At 46.9% G+C, this 14335-nt stretch overlaps 1 protein-coding gene across 4 annotated transcripts in view; it reads left to right on the forward strand.

Annotated features, from left to right (window-relative positions):
• Nucleotides 1-14335, forward strand: part of TRIM66 (tripartite motif containing 66) — a 73405-nt gene that overhangs the window by 12119 nt on the left and 46951 nt on the right. For 2 of the 4 annotated variants that reach the window (XM_057552203.1, XM_057552206.1), the window contains exons 1-2: nt 6765-7156; nt 13535-13639. In XM_057552203.1, the coding sequence (XP_057408186.1) occupies nt 13631-13639 (9 nt within the window). In that variant the 5' untranslated portion in view covers nt 6765-7156; nt 13535-13630. Of the gene's footprint in view, nt 1-6764; nt 7157-13534; nt 13640-14335 lie in introns of those variants that run through there. The other 2 variants (XM_057552205.1, XM_057552204.1) reach the window with 1 other exon arrangement.

Genomic DNA, 14335 nt, shown 5'->3' on the forward strand with positions numbered 1-14335 from the left:
TTATTGCCAAATCCATTGTCATAAAGCTTTTCCCCTATGTTTTCTTCTAAGAGTTTTATAGTTTTGACTCTTATGTTTAGGTCTTTGATCTCACTTAAGATTTTTAACATGAACTAGGGACTTCCCTGGTGGTCCAGTGGGTAAGACTCCGTGCTCCCAATGCAGGGGCCCGGGTTCGATCCCTGGTCTGGGAACTAGATCCCGCATGCATGCCGCAACTAAGACCTGGTGCAGCCTAAAAAAATAAATAAACAAATAAAATACATTAAATAAAACACAACAGAATGCTTTAAAAAAAAAAAAAAGGTTTTTAACATGAACTAATTATGCATGTCTCAAGGATATGTTTGACTCTAAAGTCAGAAAACTAAATTCATACTAGTGACAATTATTAGAATCATAGTGTTTGTTGCCAAGTTATTCTAAGTGCAAGGGAGAATGAAAACATAAGCTTTGATGTCAGTATATCTGGGCATCTAAGTGTGAGTCCTAATCTACCTGCCAGTTAATACAGTAGTTGTATAGCTTGGTAAGTTTTCCTCCCTGTAAAATGGGGATGATGATAGTAGTAATTAACTTATAAGATTGTTATGAAGATTAAATGAGAACATACACATAAAACATTCTGTACTGTGCTTAGGATATAGTAAGAGACCAAGAAATGTGAAAAAATACCATTATTTAGAACTTGTGAAACTGAAGTGGAAAAAAATCTGTTAGATGCAAACATGCTTGACTTGGAACCAGAGAGGCAATTTCTTGAATATGTGGCATCTTACATTATTTAGTATGTCCTGCGGTCTGGCCAGGCTATTGTTACCTTCCATATTTGCATTTGTGGATCAGAGTGGAATAAGCTTCCTCTGCTACTTGGAGGTTTTAGGATTCTATGCTGTGTGGTATTTGTTGGTTTGTATGTCTATCTCCTTCACAGGTAGTTATTGACTTTTATGTACAAGGCCCTATGGAATTTAGGGTGCAGAGATGAAAAGACAGGGCCCTTGCCTTCAAGGAACTCATATTCTATTGAAGGGCAGATAACTAAACAGATGATAATAATACAGTGTGGTAAGAATGTGAAGAGAAGACTGTTTAAAGTTTAGGCAAAGGAGCAATACCTTTGGGAGATTCTCCATGCACAAGGACTGGTGGATATCAGTTGCTCACTGAATGTTTTCTGAAGGACTAAAAGAATGTCACTCAAATGAGCTGACTGATGAAAAGCAGAGATGTCACCTATCTCTGGCAAGTCCAGTGAGATACCCAATACCTGAACTTAGATTCCTGTTGTAATTTGAGAAGCCATGCTTTGGGAGTTTGGTTCTTTGGAAAGAGCTTTTAGTACTGCCACTGTATCCAGCAGAATAGGAGTACAGACTTGCTAAAAGGCTTATCCTATTTCTGCCAGTCCGGAGCTTTCAAAAGTTAAATATGGGAATAGGTAGAGGGTTGGCACGGGAGATGGATAGAGGCTGAAGAATTAAATAGGTCCTTAGCATCAATGCTTCCAGCCAGTTGCGGCCACATTGCATGGGGATGAGTCCATTTCCATAAATCTATTCCTGCTGGTTGCTGGGCAGAACTGAGAAGTTGCTGAGTTGAATGGAAGAGGGGCTGTGCCTGAGCTCAGTGTCTGTCCAGCTGGTTTTCAACTCTGATCCCTCAGTGGAGCCTCCCCAGGCCTGCATGTTTGCAGTGGGGCTCAGCACTGGGGGAGGGTGTGAGGTGGGCATCTTTTCATTCAACTGGGCTGTGCCTTTCATCTCTACAATGCCACAGCCCAACATAGAACCTGACACAGGACGAGGGCCTAAGTGAATATTTATTGAACAAATGATTTAATCAGTGGATCCACAAAGATCTCCCATGGCTCTTGCCTGGAAGGAAAACTTTTCTCACTTATGACACTGCCCCTTTCTAGTCCTCAAGTTGTGAGGTGCAAAACACATTTATCAAGCACCTGCTGGTTGGCAGATGCTGTACCGAGTGCTTATGCCTGTATTATCTTTTCTAAACTTCACAACAACCCTATAAGGTAGGTATTATCCCGTTTTACAGATAAGAAACCCTGGGAATTGTGATTATGTAAGGTCTAAGTGTAAGGTCAGGTCAAGTCAAACTCAAGTTCACCCATCTTTAAAGCTTGTGATTTGCACTGTAGCACTTTGCTCAGGAGGAGATTCCACGCTCACCTGGAATCACTGAACTGATGGGGAGACACCGTGGAGAATCTTTGAGGAGAGGACCAACCCTTCAGCCCGAGCCATCAGGTGCAGATCTTCCATTAATGCAGCCACAGCCTAACTGAGATTCTCCCCAGCAACCCCATCACACTAGGAAGTAGGTCTGCATTAGGTCTTAGGCTCTGAGGGGACCAGCTGGACCAGGTCTTTGAAAGCTGATGATGGGGACCAAAGCAAAGGCAGTAGTATGCTGAGCACACAGTGTCTTAGCTGTGCTATGTGATGACTGGAGTGGAAGGCTCCAGAAAGGCTGGATATTGGAAACGGATCTACTCAGCCAATGAGAATATCTACTTGGGACTGTTTGCTTTTAAGCCTATTTGAAAATGGTCCCAGGTCAAATTCTACCTGGAAAGTTAGCCATTGAGTCCCCAAGTGATACTTCAAATAAATGTAGCAAGCTCTGAAGGAAGCTGGCATGCCTGAAACTGTTTACTCTGTGCTGGATCTGTCTTCAAAATTCTCAGGACTCCTATGGTTTTATGTGTTGTTTTAGGGGAGGAAGGCCATTACTTGACTATTTCCTTCCCCATGTGAATAAAAGGAACATTATTCTTTCTCTTCAAATCTACTAAAAGACATATCCTAGATGGGAGACCTTGACTCTGAGGTCCAGATTCCAGAATCTCTTTGTTTACTATCTTAATTTTCCCAATCTCAGTGTGGATGATGCAGTCTACATACGGGCAGAGCCCTGGTCTGGAGGTCATGGGCCCTGGAGCTCGGTCTGGACTCTAGCACTAACTGACTGGGTGATCCTGGGTATTCTCTGGGACTGGACTTGAAGAGCTCTAATAACACCAAATAACCACCATAGCCTCCTGCTTCCTGAAGCTAGTGATGGGTAACAGCATATCCCTTGAAAACTACAAATGCTGAAAGGGGGAACAATCTCTGTTCCTCAGTGGGCAGGCTTTGGGGCTTTGGGAAGATCCAAAGAGAGGGACCTGATGCAAGATGCTACAACCTCAGAGTCAGAGAGGGAAATGATACTTATCTTAATGAGCAGCTCAGCTGGAGGGGCTCTAATGGCCTGGGGTGAGAGCGGGAGGCAGAGGGGATGAGATCTCAGCACCAGGAGCTTGGCAGGCGAGGTGACTGCTATTTGCTCGCTCCAGGTGATGAACAGTGTGTGCAACTATTGTGGGATCTGTTGTGGGCAGTGACCCAAGTTTCCCAGGTGGAGGGCAGGTTGCTGAGCTGGGCTGAGCTGGGTGTGCAGCAGGTGCAGAAGCTGGAGCTCCAGAGCCCTATCAGCAGGATGGTTTTTTAGTTCATGAACAGTTTCCCCACCTTAATTGGCCCTCTGGGGCCCTGGGAGTAGCACTGGTACCTCAGAAATGTTACTGGGAGAGCAATTCCCCTGGTGATGGGAAGGAGGCAGGCAGTGTTTTGGGGGATGTGCTTGCTGCTGCTGGCACTACTTGGAAAGCTATAGCTAGGGAGGGAGTTCAAGGTAGATGTGATTGATGGACAGGGTCTTGGAGGGACCTCTTGTCTGCGGGAACTCTCATTCAAGAGGGACCAGTCACTGGTTAACTGCTATGATGGCTGGAGAGCAGGAAAGGCCCTTAGAGTATATTTCTAATCCCTCATTGAATAAATGGGACATCAGGATTCCAGAAAGTTCTAGAATTCTGCTGAATGTCACGTAATTGGTCACAGAGAGCCAGAAAAAAAATCCAGCTCCCTTGCCTGCCAATCTGGGGCTTGTCTGGGCTTCAGGGACAGTAGGAACCACAGACCTAGAGTAGGGTGCTGCCCTTGGTTCCCCCACTGGTCCTCTGTCCAGGCCCAGTTGGAAATGGAGACAGTGGCTTTGCATGGAGTATGTCAGTGCATCAGCCCTTGGATTGACTCTTGAGATAGGAAGTGAAAAGAGATAAAGGTACCACTCTATCAGATGAGGTGAATCCAGGGTCATCCTACCCATACCTTCTGCATTCCACTATGGGTACTTTCTTGACACAGAAAGCTTATTTCATAGTCAGGTGGTTCCTAGGAGCATGGGCTCTGAAGGCTGTGGATCATCCATCTCCAGCTTCAATCTGTCACCTGGCTCTTATGCCCAGATTCTGACTCTTGGCTTAGATCTGCTACCTGGCCCTGCCCCACAGTCCCTGGATCCCCCTGCCTGACCTTACTCCACCTATTGCCTTTGTGGATTATGCTCCCAAATCCTCTAGCTTCAACTCTGATCACTCTCTCCTATCCTGGGCCTGAATTTCTAGCTACCTAAAGGGCTCCTAATTGCTTGCAGTTCAGAACAGAAGCTTAGCATGGTCTTTAAGGCTCTTCCCAGTCTGACCTCATGCTAATTTCAGAGCCTCATCTGTCATTCCTCTGCATGAGCTAGCTTTATCACTCATTCCCTGAGGGGCCTCGTATTTTGTCACCTGTAATCCTCTGTTTATGGTGTTCCCCCCTTCTGAAATGTCCTTTCCTTGTTTGTTACATCCTACCCCAAACTGAAGTTCTAGCTCAAATGTGAGCCAGTTAGCAGAACTGGAGCACACAGGGATGGGAGTTGCCTTGGGAATAAGCAGGATCCCCATTACCAGAATGGAACCTCAAAGGGAGAGACTAAAACAAAGTAGCTGTTGCTGTAGTTCGGGGGTCAGCAAACCTTTTCTGTAAAGGACTAGATAGAAAGTATTTTGGGCTTTGCAGGTCATAGAGGCTCTGTTAGAACTACTCAACTCTGCCACTGCAGCACAAAAGCAGTCATAGACAATATGGAAATGAATGGGCATGACTGTGTTCTAATAAAAGTTTATTTACAAAAACAGGTGAGCTGTAGTTTTCTGACCCCTGTTTTAGGCTCTGCCTGGGGAAATTGGTGGATTTGAACCCGTGGGTGGCATCAAGTAGGAATAGCTGTGTAGGAGCCAGGCAGGGCCAGAAAAATATGGAAGGGAATCACAGGTAGGGGATAGTGTTCGCATGAGGCACAGGGAGGAGAGGGCAGGAGGAACAGAAGGGCGTTAACTTTGGTTGGAATATAGGATTGCTTGAAGGAGAGAAGTAGGAACTCTGTTTGGAAAGGAAATTTAGAGCCAAATTTCCTTTCCAAACAGAAGGGTCTTGACCAATTTAGGCTATTCAGTAGACAGTGGGGAGCCACTGAAAGTTTTGGGTCAGTGGAATATAATCAAATCCGTATTTCTGAAAAGTCCTTCTGGCTTCCTGAGAAGAATGATTGGAGGAGACAAGACTGGATGCAGTAAGACCTGCTAGGAAGCTACTGTAGTTGTCCAGGCCACTGGTTTCTGATTACTGGTCCTTGAACCAGTGCTGGTCTGGATGCCTAAGAATTATTTGGGAAACTTGCTAAAAATATAGATTCCTGGTCCCGTACCCACACCCAAGAGATTTGGATTTGGTAGATTTGGGATTTCTAACAAACCCTCCAGACCTGTGAATCATTGGTCCAGCAAGGCAGAATGAGGCCTGATCCTTTTAAGAAGGTATGGATGCCAGAGAAAGTAGGATACAGGTACGATAAGATTTGGCAACTGCCCTCTTCCTCCTCCTGTTACCTACCTCTGTTCATGGCAGCCCATCCACGTGACCCTTTTTCCTTCACACACCACCACTCCCCTCAGCATCCTACTTTGGTCATGTCCTCTTGGTTCTCTTTGAAACAACTCTTCTGTCCCTTTTTTTTCCCCATTTCTACCCTCATTCAGGATCCCATTAATCCTTAACTGGACAAGCCTCCTCCCTGCCCCCCCCCAATCTCTAGTCCATCAAGATAGTCATAAAGCCAGAACCTTTTTGAGTGGCCTTTGCTTTTAGGATAAATGTCAAGCTCCTTGGCTTAGCATCCAGGGCTCTTCAGGCACTTACTCTACTGCCAGTCTTTCCAAGTTCATTCCCTGTCACTTCCCCTCTGTGCTCTTGAAATTTGCCTGTACTCTGGGCTTTTGCAATTATCCTGGACTCGTAATCTTGCCCCATCGTAATATCTTTCCTCTAACCTGACCCTGTTTTTCCTTCCTCTTTCTCTCCCAGTTTGTGTGTGACTGTATCTCCCTGGGGGGAGGGGTAGAGGTAGCTGCCGAGGGACACCTCTCAGGACCTTTGTGCATTATAAATGTGTGTCTTCTCCATGTGAAGTCCTAATCCTCCGCTGTGACGGACAATTGGTCACTATGGCAACTGACTGTGACATCACAGGATAAGGACTTCAGGTGAAGTGGCAGGAGCAGGTGAGTGTGTAGGAGACAGACTTTAATGTCTGTCGAAGCCCCCTCACCCCCACCCTCCTTCAGTGCCGGGGGCATGGAGGGCTATCTCGGGCTCCTGCTGATTTTTAAAATGCTGTGGTGAGAGTGTGTGCCTGGCATCTGCGTGCTGCAGTAGTGTGGGGCTGACAGAGTGTGTCAAGTTGAGCTCTGGCTGTGCAGGCACCGCTGCTGCGTGAGCCTGTTATTCCATTCTGGATTGCTATTTTGATACCCAGATTGCATCATTCTTCCTACGTATAAACAGGGGGTCCCCAGGGCCCTGCAGCTACTCACTTCTCTACCAACACTGTTGTTGTGATGAGCTCTATTTAAATGAGCTGCCGGATCGGGGCAGGTTCCAGCCACACATGAGCACTGTCATTTTGGGGAACATGGAGGGCTGAAGGATTTTTGGATCGAGTCCTAAAAGGCTGAGAGTGATGGCCTCCTGAGCTATGCAGAGGGCGACAGAGCTAGTTCCTGAAAGTTGAAAATCTCGTTTTCTTCCTTCTGAGCGTCTGTTCCAAGGCACCCAGAGGATTAGGAAGGAGATGCAGCTAGGAAGAGAGTCGCCTCTTTGAGGTCTCCCTCTTGCTGTTCAGTTTGGGAAAAATACTGCAGAGCCTTCGAGATAAACAGGAACAGGAGGAGCCAACCAAGCCCTTTCTTGCAGAAGCGTCTCAGGTGAGCTGGAGAAATGCAGCCCTGGCTGAGGATGCATCAGGGAAAGGAGGAGAGGACCCAGCCTGCTCCCCCTTCCCCACCCCGTACCCAGCTCCCTGAGGCTTAGGCCCTGCAGCCCAGCTGGCTGCAGAGTGCAGGGTGGGTGTTCCTGGGCACTTGGTAAGCACCATCCTCTGGGACCTGTGGTGGTCTCACCTGTCGCTCTTCTGACTTCTCCCCCAGGTGTTGCTCTAATCACAGGGCAGCAGGCCCCACAGGTAAGCCTGCTGGCAGCCAGGGGCAGGAGCAGAATCACCTTAGGATCGAAATCTGTCTTTCTAGCAGGGACTGGGCATCTGGGGAGTGGGTGCAACATGTTTCTCAAAGGTGGTGCTGCTCTGAGCTATGGGCTAGAGGAAGGCTTCGGGGGCTTGTGTGGTGGGGGCCTTAGCTGATGCCCAGTACCCTGGGGCTGCCTTGGGTGGGAGGGCAGGAATGGTTAGTGAGGATGGCCAGCCTGCCAGAGAATATAACCAGAGTGTTTTTTCTCCTTGCATAATGTCTGATAGAGGCATACCCCTGACAGAGGTAATCAGGGACTGCTCAGTGGTTCAAGGTGCCACCTGTGATTTACAAGGATCTGTGGTTTTTAGCTATGTCCCTCCCTCTCTCTGGGCCTCGGTGTCACCATCTTTATGATGAGGGAACTGGTCGATGAACAGTGGACAAAGCTAGGTTTGCCCAGCTTCGGCTTTACAGGTGAGAGCCGGCAGTGGAGCATCAGTCTTCTCCAGATGGCGCCACTGCTCTGTTGGAGTCAGAGCTTGGGCCCCAGCGGCAAAGTTTCATGGAGCCCTGGGCAAGAGCTCTAGAATGAAGGGCTTTTTAACCCTCAGAGGGTTGCTTAGCGCTGAGCTCAGGCTTATGTGCATGTGTCCCTACCTGGTGGGCTGAGCTGACCCATGCTAGTTTTCTGAGACCTCCTTGGGACTTCTCTCCCACCCCAGCCCTATGCCCAGGTTGCCTTGACACCGCCGTTCATGTCTAGGGGTGGACTGCCTAGTCTTGGCCCACCTCCCTTGCTGCCTCACTAAGTCCTGGGCTCAGCACACTCTCTAGGCCCCAGCAGCAGTCGTTGTAGTGCCAAACCTCAGGCTGCACCCTAAGCCTGCTCATGGGTCCTTCAGTGAAGCTGGGAGTTAGGGGACGCAAAAGCTGTCCTCCAATTCCCCACCAACCCCCAGGGTACCTAGGTATCAGGACACCCTTCTGTCTGTTGGGCATCTGCCCTTTTCTCTTCTCTGCCAGAGGGGAAATACATGACGGCTGCATTCAGAGTCTTTCTTAACTTGTTGGAGCCTCTTTAAAACTGGGTGAGCTTGTCTTTCTCAGCTGCATGATACAGGGGGCAGATCTGTCTGGCTCAGCCACAGGGGAAAGGGGTACTCTCTCTTTGGCACTGGTCCTCAAACTTGGTTGTACATTGTAATCACCTGGGGAAATTTTTTTTTGGTAATAAATTTATTTATTTATTTACTTATTTATGGCTGCATTGGGTCCTCATTGCTGGGTGTGGGCTTTCTCTAGTTGCAGCGAACAGGGGCCACTCTTCGTTGCAGTACGGGGGCCCCTCATTGCGGTGGTTTCTCTTGTAAAGCCCGGGCTCTAGGCGTGCGGGCTCAGCAGCTGCGGCACATGGGCTCAGCCACTCCGCAGCATGTGGGGTACTCCCGGGCCAGGGCCCGAACCCGTGTCCCCTGCACCGGCAGGCGGACTCTCAACCACTGCACCACCAGGGAGTCCCCTCACCTGGGGAATTTTAAAAAATACTGATGCCTGGCTCCTACCTCCTGAAACTCTGATTTAATTGATAATGGGATGTGGACTGGACATCAGGATGCTTAAAAATACCTCATATGATTCAAATATGTAACAAAGTTTGAGAACCACTGATCTGTAGAATGAAACTGCCCCCAGATTTATTTTTTCTAGGCAGAAAAACTCTTGCTTCATTTGCCTTTTCTCAAAGATCATATTTCTTAAAACTTTAAGCATAGCTGGGGCTGGCTTCCAGCTCCTTCTCGATTCCAAGTTCAAAGCTGGGTCCAGGTCATCATTAGAGTCTGATCATTATTTTGGAATATTTTACTTAAAATCAAATCATTTAGTTAATTAAAATAAAATTACCTTGTTTATTTACACTTGAATTAGAGAGGAGTATAGCATAGTGGACAGGGCTGAGTTTTAGAGGTGGACAGACTTGGGCTCCAATTGTAGTTCTGCTTCTGCTTTCTATGATCTTTGGTAGGTGACAACTTCTGGGAGCCTCAGTCTATCCAACTATGAAATGGGGACAATGCCTACCTCTAAGAGTTGGTTTGACGATTATATAAGACAGGTAAAGTGCCTAATATAGGGAGTGGTGGTAAAAGAATAATTCGCCGCATACCTCCCAGGGACCAGAAGTGCTCACTCTTGTGACAGATGTACTGAACATCTTCAGTTTTCAGAGAACCTCTGGTGCCTGTGTGTTCTTCATTCTGGAAGCAGAAGCCCACCCCCTTTGGGGATGGTTGTGTGGCCTCTGGGCCCTGGTCCTACATTTCTCAGAACTGATGTTCCTCTGTATGAAATAGAAGCTCAATGCTGTTGCTTGAATAATTCAAGTAGAAAGAAAAAAGCAATATATCTAAATAGTATTTTATGTAATATGTGATTTAAATATGTATTAAAAACTAAATTAATGTTAAATATTGTAAGTTGATGTTTGGTCGTTTTATATATATCCACAGCCCTAAGAGTTCATGTATTCTAGTTGTCTAAAAAAACTTTGTTTTGGTATCCTCATTGAAAAATGGGGAACCCTCTTTAAAAAACAAAGAGCTCAAGGTTGACACAGCTCGATGGGGGTTAGGGACCTTCTAAGGGAAGATAAGAATTTCTGGGCAAAAGTTGTGACACAAAGAGAGCCCATGTCCTCTGTGTCCACTCTGGTCCCCACAGTTGCCCTGGTACCTGTGTGTATCACTGCCATGGTTCTCCAGCCCTGCTGTCTGCTGCAGCAGCCCCTGTTCAGACTGGAGGAGGTCTTAGATCCAGGCTGCCCTCAGCCACAAGCCTGTCCCTGACTTGCTGACAAAGGTGGTTGTCTGTCCCTTCCCATCTTGCCCAGGGGAATATTTCTGAACCCTGGTTGCAGTAGGCAGAGGAGGAGGGTTGGATAATCCATACTTCCCTTCTATTCCCATTCCCCTCATTTAAGGATGTAGAAAGTACAGTTCAGAGAAAAGGGGTCACTTACCTAAGGTTGCACAGTTAGTGACAGTCCTGGGCCTGGAACCCCCATCTCCCAGTTCACAGCCTTTCCCAAGCCGCACACCTCTGCTCTGGATCAGACCTGATTCCTTTATTTTCCTGGGCTGGTTTTTTCCACCACCCCGAAAACTTCCAAATGGCTTTTGACTACTTTCATTGGCTGTGAGTGCAAGGAACACACATGGAATACTCAAACCCACAAGAAACAAAAATCATGCAATATCTTTTAGTATCAATTGTGTATTATTTTTGTATGTAGGCATATGAACAGATAGTTAAAATGCAATGTGATATTTGTTTTACTAGAAGGATGTTCAGGATGCTTTGGGAACCCCAAAGAGGGAATAATTAACTCTTCCTAAGGGAAATCAACCCTGCTTCTCAAAGGTAGAACATTTGAACAAGTTTGGAAGGATGAATAGGAGTTTATCTGAAAAGGAGTGGGGCAGCAAGACAGAGTATTTTAGGGAGAGGGAACAGTACTTTCACAAACATAGAGTTATGCAAAGGTTTGGTGCATTTAGGGATAGCAGAGGTATTTGGCATGGCAAGGACATAGGGTGTGCGGCAGGTGAAGCTAGAGATGAGACTAGAGAGAGTTAAGGCCAACTTGGAAAGGGCCTTGAGTGACAGGCTGAGGGTTTTGGTCCTTAAGGCCAGGGGAGATACAGGATGTGTGATGGGGCCTTGTCTGATCTATTCAGTTATTTCTCTTTTTCTCATGATGATAATGAGGCTGTGTGACTATGACAAATGTTTGAGCATCTGGTACCAGGGAGTCGGAAGCCTTGTGGAAATTATTTTCACCAATTAGAACAGCATTTCTGACCTGGGAGTAGATGAGGAGGATCTTCCCTGGGCAGCCAGGTGGTAGGGAGGGACAGTCACATGATGCCCCTGGATGATGCCACCTGTAGAGAGCATCCTTCTCCACCTCTGGCCACTGTTTGTTTGTTTATTTGTTTATTTACTTATTTATTTATTTATGGCTGTGTTGGGTCTTCGTTTCTGTGCGAGGGCTTTCTCTAGTTGCGGCAAGCGGGGGCCACTCTTCATCGCGGTGCGCGGACCTCTCACTATCGCGGCCTCTCTTGTTGCGGAGCACAGGCTCCAGATGCGCAGGCTCAGTAATCGTGGCCACTGTTCTTGACAGGCAGGAGAGTATCTAGGAGATTGCAGATCCAGTTCTGTCATTAAAGTCCATGACTCTTGGAGGCTAGGGGAGGGTTTTTTGGGGGGGCAGGGGAGCGGAGTGGTAGGTGGGGGAAAGAAGAGTATTAAAATATTATTTTGCATGATTTTGTAGATTTTGATTTTTCTAGAATATATCAGTTAGCTTTTGCTGCATAAAAAGCCACTCCAAAACTTAGTGGTTAAAACAACAACCAAGCTTTATTTATGATTCTATAGGTTGAGGGTTTGGGCTGGGATGCTCTGGGTAGTTCTTCTGGGCTGGGCTGGGCTGGGCTGGGCTGGGCTAATCTCTGCTGTGCTTACCCATGTCTGTGTTCAGCTGGTGGGTTAGGTGGGGCTACCTGGTTTGTGACGGCTGCAGGTGGGACACCTGAGACAACTGAGGCCTCTCTCCACATGTTTTCTCATCTTCCAGCAGTCTAACCTGGGGTTGTTCACGTGGCAGTCTTAGAGTTCTGAGAGTGAGAGCAGAGTCATATAAAGCCACTTGAGGTCTAGGCTTAGAACTTATTCAGTGTCATTTTTGCTGCATTCTGTTGGCCAAAGCAGGTCATGAGGGCAGCCTAGCTTCAAAGGATAGAGAAGACTCCATTTTTAATGGATAGGATTGCAAGGCATGGACACAGGGAGGAGAAGAATTTGTGACCACTTTTTCAGACTATCTGACTTTTATCACCTGGGAGAGTTGATAATTGAGGTTATTGCCCTACCATGAATGGGATATGAGAAATCTTTTGAATTCAAAGTCAACATTCATGGAGGATCATGTGAATTCTCAAGTATTGTTTAATTCAGTCCTCATAGCAACTCTTGTTTTTCCTTTCTATTTTACATATGAAGAAACTGGGGCACAGAGGAGTTAAGTGAGATTAAGTGACTTGCCCAACCAAGGTCGCTGAGTGGTAGACCTGGTGTTTGGGCTTAAGTTTGTCTGCCTGCAGGTCTAGAGCAACTGCCATTGTATCATTTTGGTGATATGGGGCAGAGAAGACTGTGGTGGTATTGCTGCATGCACTGGCATGGCCAGTCCCTTTTCAGGTTGTCCTCATCCCTGGGCGCAGGCACCTGGCCCTCCTCAGGAAGCTCATCTCCTTGTACCCAGTGAGCTGAGTGCCAGTGGGGTGGACCTGAAGTACTACAATCTCCAGGGTGGCAGTGTCATGCTGCTTATATAGTTCAGGAGTCCACCATGCTGCTCAGTGTGTTGGAGACGGCTGCATTTCTCTGGGGAGAGGGGAGTAGGACAAGATGTTCATGTTCACGGGTGAAACATACATATATGTGGTGCACCCAACATGGACTGCGTGGAGAAGGCCCAGCAAAACCTCTTTGAGCCCCAGAGGCAGACCAATTGGTATTGGTTGTAACAAGAGAAAAATACCTCCTAGATGAGCAGGCAGGGAGTCCTTGCCTTTCTCTGGCTAGAACCTTCTTGGAAGCTCTAGCTTTGAGGTCTTTAAAGTAATTCTACTACACAGTAATGTAAATGGCTGGAGCTGTGCCCTGGGCTAAACTGACCCCTTTGAACTTAGCCAGTAATGGGAACTAGGCTCTCAGGACTGTGGAATGCAGAGTGGGAGCAGCAGGAAGGCACCTAATTATCAGAAGTGGAGCAGGGTTGGGCCTGGCTTGTAGGGAGGAAAGGAATGTAGGATCAGGCAAAGATGAGGATGTGGGAAGTTCTGTAGGGCAGGCCGCTAATAGGGTGGTCATGTCCAGAGTACCTAGACGGTAAGTGCAGGCTATGGCATCAAACATATTTCATTTTGGCACAAGTGGTATTGGTACATACCTTGGTGTTGTGTATTAGAAAGCCTTGTGTCTAGGTCCTATGTTATGTATAATCTGCAATGTTGCCCTGACTTTGCTATCTTTCCCACCTTCTCCCAGAGCTCATCTCCTGTCCTGGGTGTAAGCGAGTATACCTTACCAAGGATGTAACTGAACATTTTTTTGCTGCAGTGCTTTTCTTCTGAGCAATCCAAGATGGCCAGGGTAAGTCAGGACAAGCAAAGAAACAGCTGATCCTGTTCAGAAATCTATGGGACCCCTGTCCATAAGTCTGTCTGTCCACCCATCACTCCATCTGACTTGTTACCTTCCACCAGTTTGCCTAATCATCCATCCATCCATCCATCCATCCATCCATCCATCCATCCATCCATACTTCTGTCCAAAAGAGAATCAGAATGTTTCAGTTGGGGAAGCAAAATTGGGCTGTTTTCTCTCTCTTATAGCTCTTACTGAAAACTATGGATACTGAGCTTTTATTCCCCACCCTCCACCCACCCCGGCGCACTGAGTTGAAACTCATGCACCAGCCTGGGTTAAATGGGTTCATCAATTATGCTTATATTTAACGACTAATGCCTGAGTTTCTGAAATTTCACATCACTTACTGACTGGTATCCCTTCTGTTCCTTTCTCCACTGGGGTATCCTTGCCACTACATTTTATTCATTTGCCATTTTACTTATTTGCACCTGTATTAAATTCTTACTGAATGTCTGATATGCCAGGGCCTGTTCTGGGTGCTAGGAAGACAGAGACCCATGTCTCTACCCTCAAGAAATTCATAGTTTGGTTAGTAAAACTTGTATTTCTCCTCTTTTTTCTTTTTCTTGCTGTGGGTTTGTCAGATCCCAGTGTGAGGACAAAGCTGTCAGAATCCACATCAGTTTGGTGGCCTGT

This window comes from Balaenoptera acutorostrata, chromosome 9 (genome assembly GCF_949987535.1).
Source record: "Balaenoptera acutorostrata chromosome 9, mBalAcu1.1, whole genome shotgun sequence".
In the NCBI taxonomy this organism is placed as follows: domain Eukaryota; kingdom Metazoa; phylum Chordata; class Mammalia; order Artiodactyla; family Balaenopteridae; genus Balaenoptera; species Balaenoptera acutorostrata.